Source organism: Sparus aurata, chromosome 10 (assembly GCF_900880675.1).
Source record: "Sparus aurata chromosome 10, fSpaAur1.1, whole genome shotgun sequence".
Classification (NCBI taxonomy): Eukaryota; Metazoa; Chordata; class Actinopteri; order Spariformes; family Sparidae; genus Sparus; species Sparus aurata.
The window spans coordinates 16,000,210-16,024,780 of NC_044196.1; the positions used below are offsets into that span (position 1 = coordinate 16,000,210).

Below are 24,571 nucleotides of genomic sequence, written 5' to 3' on the forward strand. Positions count from 1 at the left end.
TTTGTAGGCCGAGTTATCTTACCTGTTCAAAAAGTACGACAATGATTTCAATGCATCACCTCCCCATCACTTTCAAAACAGTAAATTAAGAAAAAAACCCAACTTTAAAACCTCAAAAAAGAACACAGACAAGTCATTCGAGTGTCTCAGGTGTTTTATTTTCTTCAACTAAACAAATATAAGCACTCAACAAACTTCAGCATTAAAGGCCACAGCACCCTGAGACACATCTTTTTAAAAAGTGTGTTCAAACATTTTTGGAAAGTCTGTTTCTGGAAACCCCAGTGAGGAACAAGTTTAACCAAAGTATGAACCACTTAACCCAAAGCGCTGGTTTGAAGATGCAGAAAGGCAACTTTTTTTTTTTCTTTCTTTTTTTTAAGTTAAATGCCCTTTATGTGTTTTTTCTTAAAAATAAATCCTCATCAGTAGCCAATATCTTTAGAAGATAAAGAGAAAATTGGCACAAATCTCTGCAACAAAAGAAAACACTGAGCACCGACCTTGAAATTTGGGGGACTCATATCACTCAATAATATCATACTTTCTCATTTGACCTTTCTAATTTGGTAGACATCATCCCTGACATTCCTGCCAATGGAAACTCCCTTTTTTTAAATGCCTGACATAATTCTGAGCCCCACAGAGTGCTGACGGTGACGTGACAGGACCTAAAAATTTGGGCGAGGTGGGATTCAACATTCATTTGTATAATTTTTCACCATTAAAAATGACCTCCTCTCATCTGTCACATGATGTCCATCTACAGTATATTGAAGGGGCCAAGTACAGCCTGATCAACAGTGGCACACATCAACCACCCCAATATATGTTTCATTACCACAGTTTGATCAGTTCTGCATAAGACTCTCCAATATACCTACTGCTTGACTGAGATCCATCATCCTTCACCCCAAGGCCAGGATAGAGAGGCTGAGTGAATGTGATGTTTTCTTTGTGGAGCAGAGTCATATATTCATCCTCGATGCTATAAAAGGACAAAGTACCTGCCTCATAATCCAGGTAAACTCCGACTGTGGGACTTTCATAGTCTGACACTGGTGTGCTCATACCATTGTGTCGGAAATAGTAGCCTTGCTGGGAGCAGTCTAGACTCCAAGACTTGTTGTCATTCCCAAACTCTGAGTCATATGTGGATTGTTGACTGATGTCTTTGTATGACACCGCCACAGACCAGGTACTACCACTCCAAGTGACCTCCCAGTAACATCGCCCTGACAAACTCTCTCTGCACAACACCTGCCTGATATCTGTCCCGACATTAATCGCGTAATTCATCCTGAGCTTTGTCCTGACATTCATCTTGGCATGTGACTGCCTAGATGAGTAGTTGCTATAACCACAATTAACATTGTTTTCACTTGTCGCCCGCCGATTTTCTTGTGAAATGGACAAATATCCGGAGACTGTGTTCTGATCCAGTGTTAGAGGACAGCAATCTGACAGAAGAGCAAAACAGATAAAAAAAACAATTTAATCATCAACCTTTTGATATTTAGATTAATGCACTGGTATACAGAGCCTATAAAAAGTATTCACCCTCTTGGATGTTTTCCCCGTTTATTGCTTTTATAAATGGAATCATGGTCAATATAATTTGTCTCTTTTGCCAAGTAAATTGCTTAGTAATGTTAATTTATTAAAAATATATCATGTAAATTAAGTGACTGCACAAGTATTCACCTACTTTACAGTGAATGACCTAATTCAACAGAGGTCCAGCCAGTTGGTGCTTGTAGTCTCACAACTAGTGAAATGGAGATCAGCTGAGTGCAGCAAATTTGTCTCAACTGATTGTAGTATAAAGACACCTGTGTCTGAAGGTCCAATCACTGGTTAATCAGTATTCATCTCTCTAAAAAAGCAATGAATCTCTGTCTGTGTGTGTGTGTGTGTTTCTGTGTGTGTGTGTTTCTACGCCTCAAATATTTCTGCGGATCAGGATCAGACTGACCTGAGACTTTCAACATGGCTGCTGCTTGGTTCAAGGGTGTGCAATGTCGCATTTGTTTGGACTACTATGATACCGTGAATACATTTTTTCATAAATGCTTTACAAATTCCGCCAAGCATTGTCCACCAGAGCCACCACAGTCACGTGCGCACCAGAGCCAATCACTGCAGAGCCCATCGCCACCCCCAACCTTAAGAAACAAGCGGATTTATACCTGCAGCGGCGCGAGCTGGACCGGGATTTTGCCGGCGGTTCAGTCCCGTTCTGTTCTGTGCGTCTAAACGGACTGTTGTGGATTATGAGACTAAAAGAGTCCAGACTGAGTCTGTTCGGGTCTGAGGAGATCCGGAGATGCGCGGACAACAAAGTGGAATCGGAATCTGTGGATGTTCGTGTGTAGCTAGCGGCTAGCCGCTAGCCGCGAACATTGCCGTCACGTTTGCTTTGTGTCTGGTGCAGGAAGAAACGGTAAAAACGGGCTTTTGTCACGAAAGTGTCCAAGCAGCAAGTTTGGTTGTAGAGGAACAGGAACTTGTGGGAGGGACGTAGGCGGATGAATGACAGGCAACGACGGTCGGTGTATAGACAGCGATACTGAGAGTTGACAGATTTGTGACATTTAGCGTATTTGAAATGTATAGTTCGTGTGTTATGTAGTGTTTGGTGTAGTGTGTTTAGTGTGTAGTGGAGTCGGTTTTTTGTTTAATGAGTCAAAACACTGAGGAGAAGCTGAATGTGAGCAGGCAGTGCAGCTCTTCATTCAGCTGGAAGGAGCACAGGCAGACCTGAGCATTGCCTGCATTTAAATGTAAATAGTTACATAACATTGTAATTTTTTAAATTCATGCACATATTTAGCAAACAACAATTTATATTTGAATTATAAGTAATAACACATTTTTTGGTAAACATATTTGTGGTTTTCACAGTAAAAAAATTTAACTTTTCTACTCGGATTTTATAGGTTTTTTTGTGATTTTAGGTCCATTGTGTTAATACAGTATGTCAAAATAAAAAAATAACTGTACAGTCACACATGTGAGGTTGTGTGGAAATAATGACACCAAGTAAATAGTTTTTAAGGTGAAATATAATGGCAAAATCAAAAATAGTCAAAAATGGCCAATTATACCCTGGAATATCGGATTTCACAACACACCTAAATATCCCTGACGTCCCACCTTCAAACACAGCCTCATTTGGCCATCCATAAAAAAGCTACTTAACCTCCCACTTTTCTATAGGAATATATTTTTCTACACAGGCACTGCACTAGTTGTTATAATCACACCATGAAGGCAAAAGAACACTCCAGGCAACTCTGTGAAAAGGTTTTTGAAAAGTATAAGTTAGGGGATGGATACAAAAACATTTCCAAGTCACTGAACATCCCCTGGAGTTCAGATAAATCTATCCAAACTCAAGTGACCATACAACCTAACAAGAAGGAGACCAGTGAAAGAGACCAACAAGACACCTATGACTTCTCTGAAAGAGTTAAAAGCCTCAGCAGCTGAGATGGGAGAGACTCTTTATACATGTGTTGCTCAGGTTCTTCACCAGTCAAAGCTTTGTGGGAGGGTGGCAAAGAGGAAGTCACTGTTGATCACATCTATAAATCTCAGATAGAGTTCACTTAAAGGCAACTGGAAGACTGACCATACTGAAAAGATCTGAGGGGGCAGAATACGTTTTATAGGAACTGTGTTTTGAAATGCGAATAATCAAATGTTTTACTCACAGCGTAGAAAGTCTTCTCTGGTCTTTGGTTCGGGTGGCTTCACAACATCGATAGAAGACACTATAAAAAATAAAAAAAATTAAATCAAATACCACTAAACCTGAATCAAGCCACTGTATACCCCTGGGATCTAATAGACTGTAAGGCTCACAGAATGCAGCTTTTGCACACCTGTGGATTGACCGTAGGAGATCAAAGGCCGACGAAATTAGGAAAAAACTCCTGCACACTGTTGTCTTCACTTGCAATGAATTATAACAACGATTTCGTTACTCAGACCTCGATATAACCTGATGAACGTAGCTGAGGAACCAAACATTGTTATCAAATTTAATTGCAGGTGAAGTGAACAGTGTGCAGGAGTCTTTTTCCTGATGATACTTCTGTAAGGTACCTGTTTTGGAGATCCCGGGCCATTTTTCATTCAAGAGGCTCTCTATACTATCCCTCAGCTGAGACACGCCGTCAGTCACAGCTTTGAACGAACGTTTAGGACGGTAAAAAGGACCAGCACGCACATCTGGATTTTCACAGGAGATGGAGAGGGACTTGAAAGCCTGAAATAAAATAAAACAATTTTATTAGCACTTTTTACACATTAATCAAAGTTTTTGGTCCTAAGTATAACAGATCAATAGTTAACTTTTAGTTAACTAAGACAAAAGTTGTTATAAAAACAAACTCGATCAGCAGATGTCACCTTTGGTTCATGTATTCAGCTGAGATTTTTGCACGTTTTAAGCTTCTACAGTTACAGACGGTGAGTGAGTGCTTTGGCTTGTTTCAATCAGGATTGACATAAACATTTTAAAAAAAAAATTGCTCCTCACTGGTCCTGTACAGTTCCTCTCTGGTACCTGAATGAAGTGGATGTTGTCGTCCACGTGAGAAAGCTGTTCCAGTTCAGAGTCCCTCCTCCTCAGCTTGGTGATCTCGTCCTCCAGCTGCAGCTGCAGCTCTTCAGCCTGAATGACGGCAGTCTTCTCCTGGCTTTGCATCAGCTGCTTCACCAGAATGTGTTTCTTCTTTATGGAGGTGATCAGCTCATCAAAGATCTTGTCGATGGTCTTCACAGCAGTCCCACTACAGCTCTGTTCATACAAAGACAGTAGGTTTTACAAGCACATCTTGCCAGAGATCAAAATCTGAGACTTCTTCTATAGTGATCAAAACAGACACAGGATCAAATACTGAAGTCTAACATCCACACCTTGTACTCCTTCAGAGCATGGATCAGCTCATTCAGCTCCTTTTCTCGCTCCTTTTCTCTCTGCTGGACTTTATTTTGACTCGCAGTCAGCTGTTTCTGAAATAATAGTACACAGTTTTGTTGATACAATCAGTACTTATTCTATTATTTCAGTCACAGGTGGTAATAAAAGTCTGCAGTTTACAGTTTCATGATCACTAGTTCATCTGTGTGTTTGCTTCTACCTGTTCCTCAGCCCTCTCTGCTGCAGCTGACACTGTTCTGTGGCTTTTATGCTCATCTATAATGCACAGATAACAGATGCACTTCCTGTCCGTCTGGCAGTAGATCTCCATCAGCTTGTTGTGCTTCGTACACATCTTCTCCTGCAGTGGGATTGTAGCAGAGACCAGCTGGTGCTTCTTCAACACAGGAACACTGTAGTGAGGCTCAATGTGAGTCGGACAGTAAGACGCCAGACAATTCAGGCAGGACATGGTGGCTTTGTTGGGTTTGGCCTCAGGGCAGAAATCACAGGAAACATCTGACGGGCCGGCACAGGCCACAGCAGCAGGGGGAGGAGCCTGCTGGGTGCTCGTCTTCTTCAGATTCTCAACAACCTAGAGGCAACAAAATGGAACGTGAATGTACAGGTGTAGCACGGCTTCTTAACTCTTTCAATCACTCGTTTTATAGAAAATGTCGTCATTTTGTGTGTGAATAAATGAGTAACTAAATAAATAAATATTCAAATAACCAAAAGTGTAAATACAGAAATACATTTAACATGTATATGTTTAATGTGTCATTTTAATGTGTGTTTTGTGTATTATCAATATGCATTTTTTAATATAATGATGGATTTATTAAGTATTCAATTATAAGATTATTTCACAGTTATTTACACATTTTATTACTTTATCACATATTCATTTATGTGTATATATACGTACGTACGCATGTACATATTTGCACATATTTGTACAATCCCAAACATAACCTGTAGCAGCAAAAATAATAAATCTGTCAATTTCATCCATCAAAAGTCACAGGCGGGTTAAAGGCTCTGATTGGAGAAAGAACAGTATTACAGACTCAGCAGCCTCTGGGTTTATATATAGTATGTATTCATTCATTTAAACATAATAATGTCATTATTTATGTATGTATATACTGAATAAGATTTACAGCTAAATTTGTGACTGAGACATTTATTGTCTGTCTGACAGATGACCCCCATCAACAGTTTTCTCCCTGTAGCCAAGACTGTAATTGGCTGATGGTAGCTCTTTTGATTTTTGAATAGAACCCAATTCATGGGCATATAGAGACTTTACATAAGGACAGTATGCAAGTTTCAAGTTAGTTAGACTGTTCATCAATCAGAGCCTTTAACTCGAAAGTACAACTACATAGAAACATTTCTGAATAAAAATGTGTGAATAAATGCAAAGGTAAATAAATACACATACAAATGATTACATGAATAACCTATGCAAAATTGTAAACAAAGAGAAATTAACATTTACATATTCCTCGTGTCACTTAATGTGTGATTCATTCACTGCCAGTTAAAACAATGCGTTCAAACGGCTGCTTCCGTATCTGAAGCTGCTGTTTCAGACACGGAAGCAAACAGGACGCAGCCGCACAATAAAGCTTTCACAGCGATGAGGTTACAAAGTGACGCTTTTCCCAAGGAAACAAAACTAATGTGTGTATTTAATGCCGAATCAACAAGAGGGCGCCAATGAGTTAGAATCTGTTGTAGTCATTTCAGAGAGTGTGTGTAGTTTCTCCTCATGACGTAGTAACTCTTGAAATTACACGATTTGCAAGGGAGTCTGGGATATCGCCGTCACTCACTACATGACTACGTGACTGCACTTTCAGACACACAGCAGCCAACTGCTTGAAACAACTTCATACGTGCTGATGAGAGATTTGCTGCAAACATATTTAAATTCTAAAGATAATAATCATTTTCAAGATGTTACTGTTAAACTCTATGAAACTATTTGGCTTTTAAAGGGCTACATCCTTCCAGCCATAGGTTCGGATTGAGAACTAAACCCTTCCTACCTCAGCCAGCATGTTGTTCTTCCTCAGCACAGGCCTCTGACTGAACTCCTCTCTGCACTGAGGACAGCTGTACTTTCCTGTCTGCTCCTCCTGGTCCCAGCATCCCTCAATACACACTTTGCAGTAAGTGTGTCCACAGGGAATGGTGACCGGCTCCTTCAGCAGCTCCAGACAGACTGGACAGCAGAAATGACTCTGGTCCAGGTCTATGTCGTGTTCCTGCTGCTGCTCTGCCATGTTGCCGAGTGTGCAGTGAAGAGAACTCCTAAGTTTCGTTTTCTTTAAAGCTCCTTCCAACTGTGACGGGGCATTCTATAAACATGTTCATTGGTTCTATTAAGTCACATGGCAAAGAGGGCAGTGCTTCAATGACAAACCTTTGCTGATATCCCACTGTGAATAAACACAAATATATATAAGAAAAAAAAAAGGGTGAAAATCTTTTTTCTATTATGTGTGAAATAGAAAAAAGTTTCCCACAATTTTGTTTTTCTATAGATGTGCATAGAGACAAATGAAAATCACAAACAATGAGCTGAGAGTCAAGTGTGTATTTATTTATTTACTCACTCAGAAAATAATGAGCAAAAAAAAGGAAAGAAAAATCCAAAACAGATTGTTACACATTTACAGAATTCGGATAATGTACATAACTGAAAAACAAACATGTACTGCATGTCCGCTCTTCATCACCAAACAGTCGTAGATGGAGAAAAACGCATGAGTGGATGAATAAACTTATAAAGGCAAACATGGTTTGAAGTATGTGATGACAAATAATCCAGGCACAAGTAAAAGTAAAAATACTTAACAAACTTAAGCATTAAAAGGCCACAGCAATCGGACAAGTTAAATGTCTTTTATGTGTTTTTCTTAAAAATAAATCCTCAACAGAAAAAATTGGCACAAGTCTCTGGAACAAAAGACAACAGTCATATGTTATGATTGTATAGTGATCATTTGACCTTGGTTGACATCATCCCTGCCAATGGAATTTCTAATTTCTGAATGGCTGACATAATTCTGAGCCCCACAGAGTGCTGACGGTGACGTGACAGGACTTTAAAATTTGGGCGAGGTGGGATTCAACATTCATTTGTAGAATTTGTCACCATTAAAAATCACATGCTCTCATCTGTCATATGATGTCAATCTACAGTGTATTGAAGGGGCCAAGTACAGCCTGATCAACAGTGGCACACATCAACCACCCCAATATATGTTTCATTACCACAGTTTGATCAGTTCTGCATAAGATCCACTGCTTGACTGAGATCCATCATCCTTCACCCCAAGGCCAGGATAGAGAGGCTGAGTGAAATGTGGTTTTTACTTTGTGGAGCAGAGCCAGTTTTGTAACACTGATGCTATAAAAGGACAAAGTACCTGCCTCGTAATCCAGGTACACTCCGACCCTGGAGGTTCGATAGCCTGACACTGATGTGCTTGCACTATTGTGTCGGAAAGAGTAACCTTGCTGGGAGCAGTCTAGACTCCATGACTTGTTGTTTTTTCCAAACTCTGAGTCATGTGAGGATGGTTGACTGATGTCTTTGTATGACACCGCCACAGACCAGGTACTACCACTCCAAGTGACCTCCCAGTAACATCGCCCTGACAAACTCTCGCTGCACAACACCTGCCTGATATTCTTCCCGACATTCATCCACCTACGTGAGTATGTATCGAGATAACAATTGGCATTTTTTTCACTCGTCGCCCGCCGATTTTCTTGTGAAATGGTCAAATATTCGGAGACTGTGTTCTGATCCAGTGTTAGAGGACAGCAGTCTGACAGAAGAACAAAAGAGGAAAACAAATTCAATCAACCTTTTGATATTTAGATTATGATTAATACACTGGCATACAGAGTATTCACCCTCTTGGATGTTTTCCCCTTTTGGTCAACATAATTTGGCTCTTTTGACAAAAATGTCTTCAGTGCAAGTGCAAATGTCAATTCATTAAAAACTGATTGTAGTATAAAGACACCTGTGTCTGAAGGTCCAATCACTGGTTAATCAGTATTTCTGGTTATAATTACACTATGAAGGCAAAAGAACACTACAGACAACTCTGTGAAAAGGTTATTGAAAAAGTATAAGTTAGGGGATGGATACAAAAACATGTCCAAGTCACTGAACATCCCCTGGAGTTCAGATACATCTATCTAAACTCAATGACCATACAACCTAACAAGAAGGAGACCAGTGAAAGAGACCAACAAGACACCTACGACTTCTCTGAAAGAGTTAAAAGCCTCAGCAGCTGAGATGGGAGAGGCTCTTTATACATGTGTTGCTCAGGTTCTTCATCAGTCAAAGCTTTGTGGGAGAGTGGCAAAGAGAAAGCCACTGTTGAAGAAAGCTCACATTAAATCTCTGCTAAAGGTCACCCAAAGGCATGTGGGAGACTGACCGTATTAACCATGATTCCATTTTCAAAAGCGACAAAAGGGGAAACCATCTGAGGTGGGTGAATACGTTTTATAGAAACTGTGTTTTTAAATGTGAAGAATAAAATGTTTTACTCACAGCGTAACACGTCTTCTCTGGCCTTTGGTTCAGGTGGCATCACAAAATCTGTATAAGACACTGTAAAAAAATATTTGAATAATAATAATAATAAATACCACTGAACCTGAATGAAACCACTGTATACCCCGGGGTTTTTATATACTGTAAGGCTCACAGAATGCAGCTTTTGCACACCTGTGGATTGACAGGTACGTAGGAGAGCAAAGGCCAACAAAATCAGGAAAAAACTCCTGCACACTGTTGGCTTCACTTGCAATTAATTTTAATAACAATATTTTCGGTAGTCAGACGATCGAGTAACCTGATTAAGGGAGCTGAGAACCAAAACATTGTTATTTAAATTCATTGCAAGTGTATTGAAGAGTGTGCAGGAATTTTTTTCTGATTTAAAAATAAATAAATAAAAATAAAAAAAAGGTACCTGTTTTAGAGATCCCGGGCCATTTTTCATTCAACAGCCTTTTTATATCACCCCTCAGCTGAGACACACCGTCAGTCACAGCTTTGAACGAACGTTTAGGACAAGCAAAAGGACCAGCACGCACATCTGGATTTTCACAGGAGATGGAGAGGGACTTAAAAGTCTGCAATGAAATAAAATAATTTCAAATTTGCACTTTTTACACATTTGTCAAAGTTTTTGGTCCAAAGTATAATAGATCAATAGTTAACTTTTGGTTAACTAAGACTGAAGTTGAGTGAGCGCTTTGGCTTGTTTCATCAGTCAGGATTGACACAACATAAAAAATTATACAGAGTAACAAAATACCAAAAAACAGACACAATTGCTCCTCTCTGGTCCTGTACAGTTTCTCTGGTACCTGAATGAAGTGGATGTGGTCGTCCACATGAGAAAGCTGTTCCAGTTCAGAGTCCCTCCTCCTCAGCTTGGTGATCTCGTCCTCCAGCTGCAGCTGCAGCTGTTTGGCCTGAATGACGGCAGTCTTCTCCTGACTTTGCATCAGCTGCTTTACCAGAGTGTGTTTTATCTTTATGGAGGTGATCAGCTCATCAAAGATCTTGTCGCTGGTCTTCACTGCAGTCCCACTACAGCTCTGTTCATGCAAAGACAGTAGGTTTTACAAGCACACCTTGCCAGAGATCAAAACCTGAGACTTCTTCTTCTATAGGGATCAATAAAGACACAGGATCAAATCCTGAAGTCTAACATCCACACCTTGTACTCCTTCAGAGCTTGGATCAGCTGATTCAGCTCCTTTTCTCGCTCCTTTTCTCTCTGCTGAACTTTCCTTTGACTCGCAGTCAGCCGTTTCTGAAATAATAGTACACGGTTTTGTTGATCAGTCAGTACTTATTCTATTATTTCATTCACAGGTGGTAATTGGTAATGCAATTTGGAGTAAAACAATAAGAAACTTGTCAATATGTCCGACTGCAGACCTTTCTGATTTTCTTATCGTCCACAGTCAGTTTTATAATTACTCTTCATCTGTGTGTTTGCTTCTACCTGTTCCTCAGCCCTCTCTGCTGCAGCTGACACTGTACGGTGGTATTTATGCTCATCTATAATGCACAGATAACAGATGCACTTCTTGTCCGTCTGGCAGTAGATCTCCATCAGCTTGTTGTGCTTCGTACACATCTTCTCCTGCAGTGGGATTGTAGCAGAGACCAGCTGGTGCTTCTTCAACACAGGAACACTGTAGTGAGGCTCAATGTGAGTCGGACAGTAAGACGCCAGACACGTCAGACAGGACATGGTGGCTTTGTTGGATTTGGTCTCAGAGCAGAAATCACAGGCAACATCTGACGGGTCGGCACAGGCCACAGCAGCAGGGGGAGGAGCCTGCTGGGTGCTCGTCTTCTTCAGATTTAGAACAACCTAGAGGCAACAACATGGAACGTGAATGTACAGGTGTAGCACGGCTTCTCAACTCTCTCAATCAGTCACTCAATATGTATCTACCTACCTACCTACCTACCTACCTACATTTAATTTTTTTTTACCTGTAGCCAAGACTGTAATTGGCTGATGGTAGCTTCTTTTGATTCTGAATAGAACCCAATTCATGGGCATATAGACTTTACTTAAGGACAGTATGCAAGTTTCAAGTTAGTTTTACTGTTCATCAATCAGAGCTTTTAACCCGAAAGTACAACTACATAGAAACATTTATAAATAGAAATGTGTGAATAAATGAGAAGGTAAATAATAGGTACAATTACGTATTTCTTGTGTCATTTAATGTGTGATTCATCCATTGCCAGTTGAAACAATGTGTTCAATGAGCTGCTGGGAGGTGTGGCGCGTTTCAGACACGGAAGTAGCCAGGATGCACCCGAAAAAAAAAAACAGGCTTTCACAGCAATGAGGTGACAAAGTGAGGCTTTTTACAATCAAAAAATAAATACAAATCTAATGTAATGCTTAATTTACAAGAAGGCGCCAATTAGTTAGAATCCGTTGTAGCCGTTTGACGCAGCAACTCTTAAAATTACACAAGTTGCAATCAGAGTCTGGGATATTCGCCGTCACTGCATGACTAAGTGACTGCACTTCCAGCCATACGTTCGTATTCAGAACTAAACCCTTCCTACCTCAGCCAGGATGTTGTTCTTCCTCAGCACAGGCCTCTGACTGAACTCCTCTCTGCACTGAGGACAGCTGTACTTTCCTCTCTGCTTCTCCTGGTCCCAGCATCCCTCAATACACACTTTGCAGTAAGTGTGTCCACAGGGAATGGTGACCGGCTCCTTAAACAGCTCCAGACAGACTGAACAGCAGAAATGACTCTGGTCCAGGTCTATGCCCTGCTGCATCTGCTGCTCAGCCATGTTGACGAGTGTGCAGTGAAGAGAACTCCTAAGTTTGGTCTTGTCTAAAGCTGCTTCCTACTGTGGCAGGTCATCCAAGAGCAGCCAATGAACATGTTTATTGGTTCCATTAAGTCACATGACAAAGAGGGCAGTGCTTCAATCACACACCTGTGCTGATCCCACTGTGTATCAACACAGGTGGGTTAAATAACACAAGCACATTTCTAATGACAACACTGCAGGAAAACAGCTCTCTGAAACAGTTTTGACACAATAAACTGAACATCATGGTCTTTATGTAGGTAGGGTTTATTGCAGGACTGTTGTATTAGACTGCATTTCTCCTTAAAGGTGCAATATGACTCATTTTGTTTATGGCAAAACAGGCTAAATGAACAAACTGTCTTTGTTTTAATGACTGAATGAATTCAATTAACAACACAATTATATTGTTTTACTTATATTTGGCGGACCCTGACACTTTTCTACCTCTACATAGGGACCTTATTGTTTTTTGTTTGTATTATTACATCATTGATATTATACAGTTCGATTTCTTCTCCAAAACTACACAGTGCGCCTTTAAATGTAAAAAAAAAAAGAAAAAAAAACTTAACCAGTTTAAATATCATAACAGGTCCTTCATCTTTCCCAGATAGGTTTTGATTAACAGAAGAATTTATTACAAAGTTCATAAAATTATCATTCTATCATTCATATCATCTGCCAAACATATTGTAGGTGGCACAACAGAAAAGCCAAAACTCATCAAGAAAGAAAATCAACTGATGGAAAGTAAAACATTATTCAGCATCTTGACAGTGTAAAAGAATTCGTTACAGACAGTTTGAGATTATTAATCACTTTCAATTTATGATAAAAGTAAATCACATGAGAGTCTAATAATGTAGGAATTCATAATAAATGTCTTCAAACTGTTTTGACTCGTTATTACATTTCATCAACAACAGTTTTCAGATATATACTAATTATTTACCCTGTATTGCTAAAACAACTACCCCACTGATACTCAACATGCAGCCCATTGTTTCCTAGTCAACCAGCTGCTCCACTCTGTTTACTGTCGATGTTTGTTTATTGTTTGTTTTGATCTGCTGCAAACCCAGATTGGCTCCAGACAGCGCTCGCTGCCTTCTGCACGGCCTCCAATGTCGTCTCTGCTCCTTCAGCTGCAGTATATCTTGTCCGACCTCCCTTTGCCAAAGTGCTTTGTATAAACATGGTATACAAAGCACTTTGTAAACCACGTTTTTAAAAGTGCTATACAAATAAAGTTATTATTTACTCCATCATCATCATTTCCATCCATCCATCAATTTTCTTCCTTTTATCCGGGGCCCGGTCGCGGGGGCAGCTGTCTGAGCAGGAACACCCAGACTTTCCTCTCCCCGGACACTGCCTCTAGCTATTTTCAGGAGGATCCCAAGGTGTTTCCAGGCCAGCCGAGTGACATTGTCACTCCAGCATGTCCTGGGTCTCCTCCTGGCAGGGCATGCCAGGAACACCTCCCGAGGAAGGCGCCCAGGGGGCATCCGGTACAGATACCCGAGCCAACTCAGCTGGCTCCTCTCGATGTGGAGGAGCAGCGGCTCAAGTCCGAGCTCCTCCTGGGTGCCAGAGCTCCTCACCCTATCTCTAAGGGAGCGCCCTGCCACCCTGCGCCGAGAAATTCTGTCCATAAAAATAATGAACAGAACTGGTGACAAAGGGCAACCCTACCAGAGTCCAACATGCACTGGGAACAGGTGTGACTTACTGCCGGCAACGTGAACCAAGCTCCTGCTCCGGTCGTACAGGGACCACACAGCCCTTTACAGAGGGCCTCCGACCCCATACTCCCGAAGCACCTCCAACAGAATGCCACGAGGGACACGGTCGAACGCCTTCTCCAAGCCTACAAAGCACATGTGGACTGGTTGGGCAAACTCCCATGAACCCTCGAGCACCCTGCGGAGGGTATAGAGCTGGTCAAGTGTTCCACAGCCAGGACGAAAACCGCATTGTTCCTCCTGAATCCGAGGTTCGACTAACGGCCGAATTCTCCTCTCCAGTACCCTGGAATAGACTTTCCCAGGGAGGCTGAGGAGTGTGATCGCTGATAGTTGGAACACATCCCCCGGCCCCCCTTTTTGAATAGAGGGACCACCACTAGTCCTCCTCCTTGAACTTTTCCCTGACCCGAGTTTTTGCTTCAGTGACCGCCCGTGCTGCCGGTACCCGCCAGCTGCCTCAGGAGTCCCCCAATCTAACCAGGCTTGATAGGACTCCTTCTTCAGCATCCCTTACTTCCTGTGTCCACCACCAGGTCCGGGGATTGCCGCCACGACAGGCACCGGAGACCTTACGGCCACAGCTTCGAATAGCCGTGTCAACAATGGAAGTGGAGAACATGGTTCATTCGGACTCAATGTCCCCAGCCTCCCTTGTGATCTGGCCAAAAATCTGGTTGAAGATCTCCCCGACAGAGGGTTCCGCCAGAAGTTCCCAGCAGACCCTCACAATGTATTTGGGTCTGCCAAGTCTGTCTAGCTTCCTCCCTTGCCAGTGGATCTGACTCACCAGGTCGGAGGTCAGATGACACGACCACAAAGTCCTGGTGCAACGTGCACTGATGGACACCCTTATGCTTTAACACGGTGTTTGTTATGGACAAACTGTGACTAGCACAGAAGTCCAGCAATAGAACACCACTTGGGTTCAGATCAGGGAGGCTGATCACTTCCAATCACACCCCTCCAGGTAACACTGTTGCTGCCCACGTGAGGGTTGAAGTCCCCCAGTAGTACCGCAGAGTCCCCGGTTGGAGCACTTTCCAGTACTCCTCCCAGGGCCTTCAAGAAGGCCAGGTACTCTATACTGCTGTTCGGCCCATAAGCCAAAACAACAGTAAGAGACCTATCCCAAACCCGAAGGCACAGGGAAGCGACCCTCTCGTTCACTGGGGAAAACTCCAACACATGGAGGCTGAGCTGGGGAGCTATAAGCAAGCCCACACCAGCTTGCCCACTCTCACCGTGGGCAACTCCAGAGTAGAAGAGAGTCCAGCCTCTCTCAAGGAGTTGGGTTCCAGAGCCAAGACTGTGTGTGGAGGTGAGCCCAACTATCTTCTAGCTGGTACCGCTCAACCTCCCGCACTAGCTGGAACTGGTTGCTCCTGTATTCATGATTCGGCTTTTCTTTCCTAGTATTTATTGTCGACGACGTGGCACCGTCCTCCACACTTCTTCACAAGATCACTCAGGATTTTATTCTGGCAGACAAAATCCTCAATCGTCTCTTCTTCAGGGAGCTGGTCACCATGAATGAAGAGAACTGTGGCATATTTGAAAGCTTCTTCAGAGAAGTATTCCTGTATTGTGTTGATGACTTCCTGCTCCTGCTCTGTGAATTTCTCCACTTTTGAGCACAATGAGAAAAGCACGAGGCCCAGGAGCACACTCTGTGATACACCTCACTATCTCAGGCTTCAGCTGCTCCTCAGATCTGTCTGTGTCAAAGAGACCAGAGTGATGCTTCTTCCATTAACAGATCTGGTTTCTGCTTGACATTGACTTGTTCCAGACCTAAAAGTGTGGCAGATAATGAACACATCTTCTCCAGATATGGTGTTAGCCAGGCTGCTTCTCCAGCTTTTCCCAAGATGACAATACTCTTTTCTGACACTCAGCGAAAATAATATTTTACATCAGTGTTTGTGATTTTCGTGTGCAAGAAGATACACATGCTAAATTAAAGTTTTCATTGGTCAAAATCAAAAGCTACCAAAAAGTCATGGTACAGTATGATATACACAATATTTTTCACAATTATGAATATGATTATTATCATCCTTTGTTATTAACAAGAATTATTGTGAATACAATGTTATTTTACTTGAGCTCCTTCTAAAGTGAAATAAAAAGACCTCCACGTCTGTGTAAACTCTAAATTTAATCTGTTCCATTTTCCCGGTGATTCATATTTTTAAGTTCAGTTTTTATTTTTTCATGTGTGAAATGTATAAAAAAGGTTTTCACAAGTTCTCTCTTCTATACACATACATGGAGAAAAATGAAAAGTCACAAACAATGGGCTGTAAGTCAAGTGTGTATTTTATTTATTCATTTACTTAATCACAACTTTCAAATAAACAAAAGAAAAGAAAAATCCAAAACAGACTGTTACCAATTTACAGGATTTGGATAATATACATACTGGAAATAAACATGTATCGCATGTCCGCTCTTCATCACCAAACAGTTGTAGATGAAGAAAAACACATGCGTGGATAAAATAAACTTACAAGGGCCAACATGGCTTGAAGTATGTGATGACAAGTAATCCAAGCACAAGTAAAAGCAAAACACTTAAACTTCAGCATTACAGGCCACAGAAATCTGAGACCCATCTTTTTAAAAAAAGTGTGTTCAAACAAGTTCAATGTCTTTTACATGTTTTTTTCTTAAAAATAAATCCTCATCTCAACAGTAGCCAATATTTTTAGAAGACAAGAGAACATTGCCACAAGTCTCAAAACACTGAGCACCGACCTTGAAATGTGGGGGACTCATAACACTCGATCATATGTTATGATTGTATAGTGATCATTTGACCTTGGTTGACATCATCCCCAACATTCCTACCAATGGAATTTCTCATTTCTGAATGGCTGACATAATTCTGAGCCCCACAGAGTGCTGATGGTGACGTGACCGGACCTAAAAATTTGGGCGAGGTGGGATTCAACATTCATTTGTAGAATTTTTCACCATTAAAAATCACATCCTCTCATCTGTCATATGATGTCCATATATTGAAGGGGCCAAGTACAGCCTGATCAACAGTGGCGCACATCAACCACCCCAATAATATGTTTCTTTACCACAGTTTGATCAGCTCTGCATAAGATCCACTGCTTGACTGAGCTCCATCATCACTCATCCCTAACCCAGGATAGAGAGGCTGAGTGAATATGGTTTTTACTTTGTGGAGCAGAGCCATGTTTGTACCACAGATGCTATAAAAGGACAAAGTACCTTCCTTATAATCCAGGTAAACTCCAACCCTGGAGGTTCGATAGCCTGACACTCGTCCGCGCCAACCATTGTGTCGGAAATAGTAGCCTTGCTGGGAGCAGTCTAGACTCCAAGACTTGTTGTCATTACCAAACGCTGAGTTATATGTGGATTGTTGACTGATGTCTTTGTACGACACCGCCACAGACCAGGTACTACCTCGCCAAGTGACCTCCCAGTAACATTGCCCAGACAAACCCTCGCTGCACAACACCTGCCTAATATCCGTCCCGACATTAATCCGTCTACCTGAGTAGCTATCATAATAACACTGAACATTTTTTTTATTCGTCGCCCGCCGATTTTCTTGTGAAACGGACACATATTTGGAGACTGTGTTCTGATCCAGTGTTAGAGGACAGCAATCTGACAGAACAAAAGAGGAAAACAAATTCAATCAACCTTTTGATATTTAGATTATGATTAATGCACTGGTATACAGAGTATTCACTCTCTTGGATATTTTTCCCTTTTTGGTCAACATAATTTGGCTCTTCTGACAAAAATGTCTTCATTGTAAGTGCAAATAAAGTAATGTCAATTCATTAAAAACTGATTGTAGTATAAAGACACCTGTGTCTGAAGGTCCAGTCACTGGTTAATCAGTATTTCTGGTTATAATTACACCATAAAGGCAAAAGAACACTACAAGCAACACTGTGTAATGGTTATTGAAATGTATAAGTTAGGGGATGGATACAAAAACATGTCCAAGTCACTGAACATCCCCTGGAGTTCAGATACATCTATCCAAACTCAATGAACATACAAGGGGACCAGTAAAAGAGACCAAGGAGTTTAAAGCCTCAGCAGCTGAGATGGGAGAGACTCTTTATACGACAACTGTTGCTCAGGTTCTTCACCAGTCAAAGCTTTGTGGGAGAGTGGCAAAGTCACTGTTGATCACATTAAATCTCAGATAGAGTTTACTCAAATGCATGTGGGAGACTCCAAGCTCAACTGTTAGACTGACCATATTAACCATCATTCCATTTATAATAGCACTAAAAGGGGAAACCATCTGAGGGGGGTGAATACGTTCTATAGGAACTGTGTTTTTAAATGTGAAGAATCAAATGTTTTACTCACAGTGTAAAAACTCGTCTCTTGTCTTTGGTTCAGGTGGCTTCACAACATTTGTAAGAGACACTATAAGAAAAAAAATAATATTAATACCACTGAACCTGAATCAAACCACTGTATACCCCGGGGTTTTTATATACTGCAAGGCTCACAAAATGCAGCTTTTGCACACCTGTGGACTGACAGGTACATAGGAGAACGAAGGCTGACGAAATCAGGAAAAGAACTCCTGCACACTGTTGGCTTCACTTGCAATCAATTTTAATAACATTTTTGGTACTCAGAAATGTGAGATAACCTGATGAATTACCAAAACATTGTTATCTAAATGCACTGCAAGTGAATTTAACAGTGTGCAGGAATTTTTTCATGATATTTCTTTAAAAAGAAAAAAAGTGTACCCATTTTGGAGATCTTGGGCCATTTTTCATTCAAGATGCTCTCTAGATCATCCCTCAGCTGAGACACACCGTCAGTCACAGCTTTGAACGAAAGTTTAGGACAAGCAAAAGGACCAGCACGCACATCTGGATTGTCACAGGAGATGGAGAGGGACTTGAAAGTCTGAAATAAAGTAAAAGAATTTTTATTAGCACTTTTTACAAGTGTCAAAGTTTTCAGCCCAAATTATAACAGATCAATAGTTAACTTTTGGTTAACCAAGACTGAGTTGTTATAGAAAAAAAAAAAACAACAACAAAAAAACTCAGTCAGCAGATGTCACCTTTGGTTCATGTATTCAGCTGAGCTTTGCTAGAGTTTTACATGGTTTAAGCTTCTACAGTTACAGACGGTGAGTAAGTGCTTTAGCTTGTTTCATCAATTGGGATTGACACAACATAAAAAGAAATAAAAATCTACGGAGTAATAAAATACCAATTAACAGACACAATTGCTCCTCTCTGGTCCTGTACAGTTCCTCTCTAGTACCTGAATGAAGTGGATGTTGTCGTCCACATGAGAAAGCTGTTCCAGTTCAGAGTCCCTCCTCCTCAGCTTGGTGATCTCGTCCTCCAGCTGCAGCTGCAGCTGTTTGCCCTGAATGACGGCAGTCTTCTCCTGGCTTTGCATCAGCTGCTTCACCAGAGAGCGTTTCTTATTTATGGAGACGATCAGCTCATCAAAGATCTTGTCGCTGGTCTTCACTGCAGTCCCGCTACAGCTCTGTTCATATGAAGACAGTAAGTCTTACAAGCACATCTTGCCAGAGATCAAAACAAACACAGGATCACTTCATACTGAAGTCTAACATCCACACCTTGAACTCCTTCAGCGCTTGGACCAGCTGATTAAGCTCCATTTCTCTCTGCTGGACTTTCTTTTGACTCACATTTAGCCGTTTCTGAAATAATAGTACACGGTTTTGTTGATACAATCAGTACTTATTCTATTATTTCAGTCACAGGTGGTAATAAAAGTTTACAGTTTCATGATCACTAGTTCATCTGTGTGTTTGCTTCTACCTGTTCCTCAGCCCTCTCTGCTGCAGCTGACACTGTTCTGTGGCCTTTATGCTCATATATAATGCACAGGTAACAGATGCACATCTTGTCCGTCTGGCAGTAGATCTCCATCAGCTTGTTGTGCTTCGTACACATCTTCTCCTGCAGTGGGATTGTAGCAGAGACCAGCTGGTGCTTCTTCAACACAGGAACACTGTAGTGAGGCCGGAGGTGAGTCGGACAGTAAGATGACAGACACGTCAGGCAGGACATGGTGGCTTTGTTGGGTTTGGCCTCAGAGCAGAAATCACAGGCAACATCTGACGGGCCGGCACAGGCCACAGCAGCAGGGGGAGGAGCCTGCTGGGTGCTTGTCTTCTTCAGATTTAGAACAACCTAGGAGGCAACAAAATGGAAGGTGAATATAAAGGTTTTTGTGTCATTTAATGTGTGATTTATCCATTGCCAGTTGAAACAAGGTGTTCAATGAGCTGCTGGGAGGTATGTCACGTTTCAGACACGGAAGTAGCAGGACACACCCGAAAAAAAAAACAGGCTTTCACAGCAATGAGATGACAATGTGAGGCTTTTTACAAGGAAAGAAAAAAAATCTAATGTACTGTATTTAATGCCGAAGTTACAGGAAGGCGCCAATGAGTCAGAATCCATTGTAGCCGTTTCACAGAGTGTGTTAAGTTTCTCCTCATGACGCAGCAGCTCTTAAAATTACACAATTTGCAAGGGAGTCTGGGATATCGCCAACTGCTTGAAACAACTCCATACATGCTCATAAGAGATTTACTGAAAATACTTTTAGATTTGAAAGATACCAATCATTTTAAAGATGTTACAGTTAAACTCTTTACAACTATTCGGCCTTTAAAAGACAACAACCTTCCAGCCATAGGTTCGTACTCACAACCCTTCCTACCTCAGCCAGCATGTTGTTCTTCCTCAGCACAGGTCTCTGACTGAACTCCTCTCTGCACTGAGGACAGCTGTACTTTCCTCTCTGCTCCTCCTGGTCCCAGCATCCCTCAATACAGACTTTGCAGTAAGTGTGTCCACAGGGAATGGTGACCGGCTCCTTCAACAGCTCCAGACAGACTGAACAGCAGAAATGACTCTGGTCCAGGTCTATGCCCTGCTGCAGCTGCTGCTCAGCCATGTTGACGAGTGTGCAGTGAAGAGAGCTCCTAAGTTTGGTCTTATCTAAAGCTGCTTCCTACTGTGGCGGGTCATCCAAGAGCAGCCAATGAACATGTTTATTGGTTCCATTAAGTCACATGACAAAGAGGGCAGTGCTTCAATCACACACCTGTGCTGATCCCACTGTGTATCAACACAGGTGGGTTAAATAACACAAACGTCTTTCTATGAAATGAATCCTCAGATAATGACAACACTGCAGGAAAACAGCTCTCTGAAACAGTTTTGACACAATAAACTGAACATCATGGTGTTTATGTAGGTAGGGTTTATTGCAGGACTGTTGTATTAGACTGCATTTCTCCTTAAAGGTGCACTATGTAGTTTTAGGGAAGAAATCACAGACTGATTTTGTTTACGGCAAAACAGACCAAAGAAACACACTATCTTTGTTTTCATGACTTAATAAACTGAATTAACAACACAATAAATACTGTTTTACTTTGTTTATATCTGGCGGACTCTGCCACCTTCGTCTTATTTTCTTTCTTTTTTTTTTAGTTTGTATTATTATATCATTGATATTATACAGTTCGATTTCTTCTCCAAAAATACATAGTGCTCCTTTAAAGCTTGTTTTTTTAAAAAAAAAACAAACTCAATCCATTCAAATATTGTAATAAATGTCCTTCATCTCTCCCAGAAATGATTACAAATTCATTAAGTTATCATTCGTCACCTGCATAACTTATTGTAGATGGCACAACACAAAAGAGTAGCTGAAGGAAAGTACAACACACAGCTGCTGTTGGATCACACAAACAGAAAAAGAAGCCAAAACTCATCAAGAAAAAAACTCAGTGTAAAAGAATTAGTTACAGTTTGAGATTACATTTCATCAACAATAGTTTTTCAGATATATACTAATTATTTACCCTGTATTGCTAAAACAATAATCCCACTGATACTCAACATGCAGCCCATTGTTTCCTAGTCAACCAGCTGCTCCACTCTGTTTACTGTCGATGCTTCATTGTGTGTTTCTATCTGCTGCAAACCCAGATTGGCTCCAGACAGCGCTCGCTGCCTTCTGCACGGCCTCCAATGTCGTCTCTGCTCCTTCAGCTGCAGTATATCCTGTCTGACCTCCCTTTACTACACTTTCTAAAGCTGCATTTGCTACTGTCGCTCTTCGGAAGAACTCTGTAAGGTCCTGAACGCTTCTAACATCTGATTTAACATCTCTGCCATACCGAGCAACCAATTAAAAATCTGTCAATAAAACAATTTTTAGCTTAATCTGCAATGTCCTCCCGTGAGCTTTCCTGGTGACTGTCTCATGTGCTCTCCCTGTTTTATCTTTTCCTCCACCTTATAAACTCCGCTCTTAGTCATCTTAGATCAATCTGATCTCTTCCAATCTCATGTTTCCTGGTGACTGTCCAATGTTTTCCTCCTCGTTTTTTTTATTTCCTCCACTTTTTGCAGCATCTCATTGGTGTAGCAGCCTCCATTGTTTTCCATCACCGTCTCGTCTATCGTCTTCAGCAGCTCTTCCACCTGGAACTGGTTGCTCCATTCATGTTTTGTTTTTTCTCTCCAGTATTTGTTGTCGACGACGTGGCACCATCCTCCACACTTCTTCACCAGATCATCCACAGGCTTAACTTGTCCGACCAGTTCTTCTGTTGAGTGAAGACAACTGTGGCATATTTGAAAGCTTCTTCAGAGAAGAATTCTTTTGTTTTGCTGATGACTTCCTGCTCCTGCTCTGTGAATTTCTCCACTTTGAGCGTGATGCTTCTTCCATTGACAGATCTGGTTTCTGCTTGACATTTTCTCATTCCAGATTCGGGTGATCGTCTATCTCAAACATAGCCTGTACAAAGACGGTGTTGGCGCGGCTGCTCTTCCCAGCTCCAGTTTTTCCCAAGTTCCAACATTTAAAACGGTGCAGAGGATGTTGCAACTGCATCTTTTCCTCTGTCTTGCTTCGGTTTGCCTCTCACTTCCCTTTTTCCACCTCCATATCACACAATGCACTTCTGCTGTTATACTTATTGTTTTTAATTGTTTTCTTTTATTCTTTTAAAATACTTGGATAAAAACTAATTTAGTAGAACTGTAAACATCTGTCATACATACTACAGCATATTTAAATAATGCACAAAAATTGATAATTTTTCTTGCTTTCTGCAACAGCATGTGAATTATTGTCATTATTTCATTAACATAGCCCCTCACAGACGTAGCAAATTTAGGTGATTTACGGCTTCAGACTCATTGGTATCAGTTTCCAAATCTTGTCATATCTTTTCATAATGCTCTTTTTCTTGACCGAAGTAACAATTATTCACGCATGACCCAGTTGAGTAAGATACCTGGATTTTCTGCACAGCAACATTAAAACGGTTTTCATTCTAAATGAATAATACAGTCTTCTGACTTTTGTTTAAGTTGTTTAAAATCAGACCAGCGCTGTCCTGGATTTGTCTTCTAGGTCAAAATATGGCAGATTTGTCTTTTCGTGTCCATTTAAGGTGGAATGTATTCACTGTGGGTGAGACAGTGGTGGACAGGAATGTTTTTTTGTTTCTTTTTTATAATTGTTTAATATGTGGCCATAGTATCACAATATTTTACAGTTCATACACAATTAAAAATGAATGAAGGCCTCAGCTCAAGTTGGCCCTTCAGCTGTGTTTATCCACAAATGTAGTTTGTTGGCATTGGGTTTACTCAGCTATATAGTAAAATGTGATATTGTTGGGAACCTCAGGAATCAAGAGTTAATAGACATGTGTATTGTGGTGATCAAAAGGTGAAACAAAACTTTGGCACTGTCAGCAAACAAATCCGACAGCATGTGCTGAAACTCGTTTGTTTTTTTGCCCTTAATAAAACACTGTTGATTCATGCCACTTCAGCACCCCCTTCAAACAAGCTTTGGAGACGTTTGGGATGCTATATTTTTTATTTTGTGGTTATCAAACAATCTCATTAAGGGTGTAACTACTTGCATTACATAATGTATATTTAAAATACATGTTCATATATGTGTTAACAACAATATAAGTCATTTTTCTTTTAATTTGCTAATGTGAAAACTAACATTTATTTGCGACTTGTACAAATGATTTTCACCGACACAAACCCTACCCAATGTCATTTCCCCACATAATTACTGTTCTCTTACGGACAAGCTTCTATGTTTTGCTCATGCCTGATATCTTCATAGACAGAGTGATACATCTAATTTACATGATAGTTCATATCTACTCTTGAAAGTGCCTAAAGTCGTAATGTTTAATGAGAACATTCATACTGGAATGAATGACAGAAATGACAGAACTATAGTTGACAAGCAAGAGCATCACTCTTACAGCAAGGGTCAATGGATAACGGGGAATAATACCAGAAGACATGAATCTGATCAACTTTTGTTATCGTTTCATTACATTTGCTAAAACATTTTCAGATTGCAAGAGATGAATAGAAAACATTACACATTATAATCTTC

At 40.9% G+C, this 24,571-nt stretch overlaps 3 protein-coding genes across 6 annotated transcripts in view; all 3 read right to left on the reverse strand.

Annotated features, from left to right (window-relative positions):
* LOC115589388 (uncharacterized) overlaps positions 1–7,243 on the reverse strand; it is a 39,087-nt gene extending 31,844 nt beyond the window's left edge. Inside the window, exons 1-7 of the mRNA XM_030430230.1 lie at positions 6,988–7,243; positions 5,151–5,525; positions 4,927–5,022; positions 4,574–4,807; positions 4,111–4,273; positions 3,717–3,776; positions 841–1,460 (exon numbers count right to left, since the gene is read on the reverse strand). Coding sequence (XP_030286090.1) covers positions 841–1,460; positions 3,717–3,776; positions 4,111–4,273; positions 4,574–4,807; positions 4,927–5,022; positions 5,151–5,525; positions 6,988–7,224 — 1,785 coding nt within the window. The 5' untranslated portion in view covers positions 7,225–7,243. The remainder of the gene's footprint in view (positions 1–840; positions 1,461–3,716; positions 3,777–4,110; positions 4,274–4,573; positions 4,808–4,926; positions 5,023–5,150; positions 5,526–6,987) is intronic.
* Positions 7,244–7,523: 280 nt separating this feature from the next.
* LOC115589550 (E3 ubiquitin-protein ligase TRIM47-like) lies at positions 7,524–12,400 on the reverse strand. Of its 4 annotated transcripts, none has more exons than XM_030430504.1 (8): positions 12,084–12,400; positions 10,993–11,367; positions 10,702–10,797; positions 10,346–10,579; positions 9,946–10,108; positions 9,620–9,698; positions 9,522–9,581; positions 8,639–8,778 (listed from the first exon to the last, which is right to left on the reverse strand). In XM_030430504.1, exons 1-7 carry the CDS (start codon positions 12,318–12,320, stop codon positions 9,551–9,553), a joined length of 1,215 nt encoding a protein of 404 aa, XP_030286364.1. In that variant the 5' UTR covers positions 12,321–12,400; the 3' UTR covers positions 8,639–8,778; positions 9,522–9,550. The 4 variants fall into 4 exon arrangements, with proteins under 4 accessions (XP_030286363.1, XP_030286361.1, XP_030286364.1 ...); XM_030430505.1 differs by having other exon boundaries at positions 8,676–8,778; positions 9,628–9,698; XM_030430503.1 differs by lacking the exon at positions 9,620–9,698 and having other exon boundaries at positions 7,524–8,778; positions 9,522–9,569.
* Positions 12,401–16,396: 3,996 nt separating this feature from the next.
* LOC115589545 (tripartite motif-containing protein 16-like) lies at positions 16,397–21,155 on the reverse strand. The gene is made up of 7 exons (XM_030430493.1): positions 20,834–21,155; positions 19,924–20,298; positions 19,719–19,802; positions 19,391–19,624; positions 18,862–19,024; positions 18,467–18,526; positions 16,397–17,743 (listed from the first exon to the last, which is right to left on the reverse strand). The coding sequence occupies exons 1-7, from the start codon at positions 21,068–21,070 to the stop codon at positions 17,181–17,183; spliced, it is 1,716 nt and encodes a 571-aa protein (XP_030286353.1). The 5' UTR covers positions 21,071–21,155; the 3' UTR covers positions 16,397–17,180.
* Between the last annotated feature and the right edge of the window lie 3,416 nt (positions 21,156–24,571).

What these genes read in the sequence shown, in the direction of transcription:
- LOC115589550 (XM_030430501.1), bottom strand. Translation starts at nt 12,320, where the DNA reads ATGGCTGAGCAGCAGATGCAGCAGGGCATAGACCTGGACCAGAGTCAT. An exon ending in AAGCTCTGAAGGAGTACAAG is followed by an intron (nt 10,580 to 10,701) that starts GTGTGGATGTTA and finishes TTGCATGAACAG; the next exon opens with AGCTGTAGTGGGACTGCAGT. An exon ending in CAGAGAAGACGTGTTACGCT is followed by an intron (nt 8,779 to 9,521) that starts GTGAGTAAAACA and finishes TTCTTCTGTCAG; the next exon opens with ACTGCTGTCCTCTAACACTG.
- LOC115589545 (XM_030430493.1), bottom strand. Translation starts at nt 21,070, where the DNA reads ATGGCTGAGCAGCAGCTGCAGCAGGGCATAGACCTGGACCAGAGTCAT. An exon ending in GCCCAAGATCTCCAAAATGG is followed by an intron (nt 18,527 to 18,861) that starts GTACACTTTTTT and finishes TTTTTCTTATAG; the next exon opens with TGTCTCTTACAAATGTTGTG. An exon ending in AAGAGACGAGTTTTTACACT is followed by an intron (nt 17,744 to 18,466) that starts GTGAGTAAAACA and finishes TTGTTCTGTCAG; the next exon opens with ATTGCTGTCCTCTAACACTG.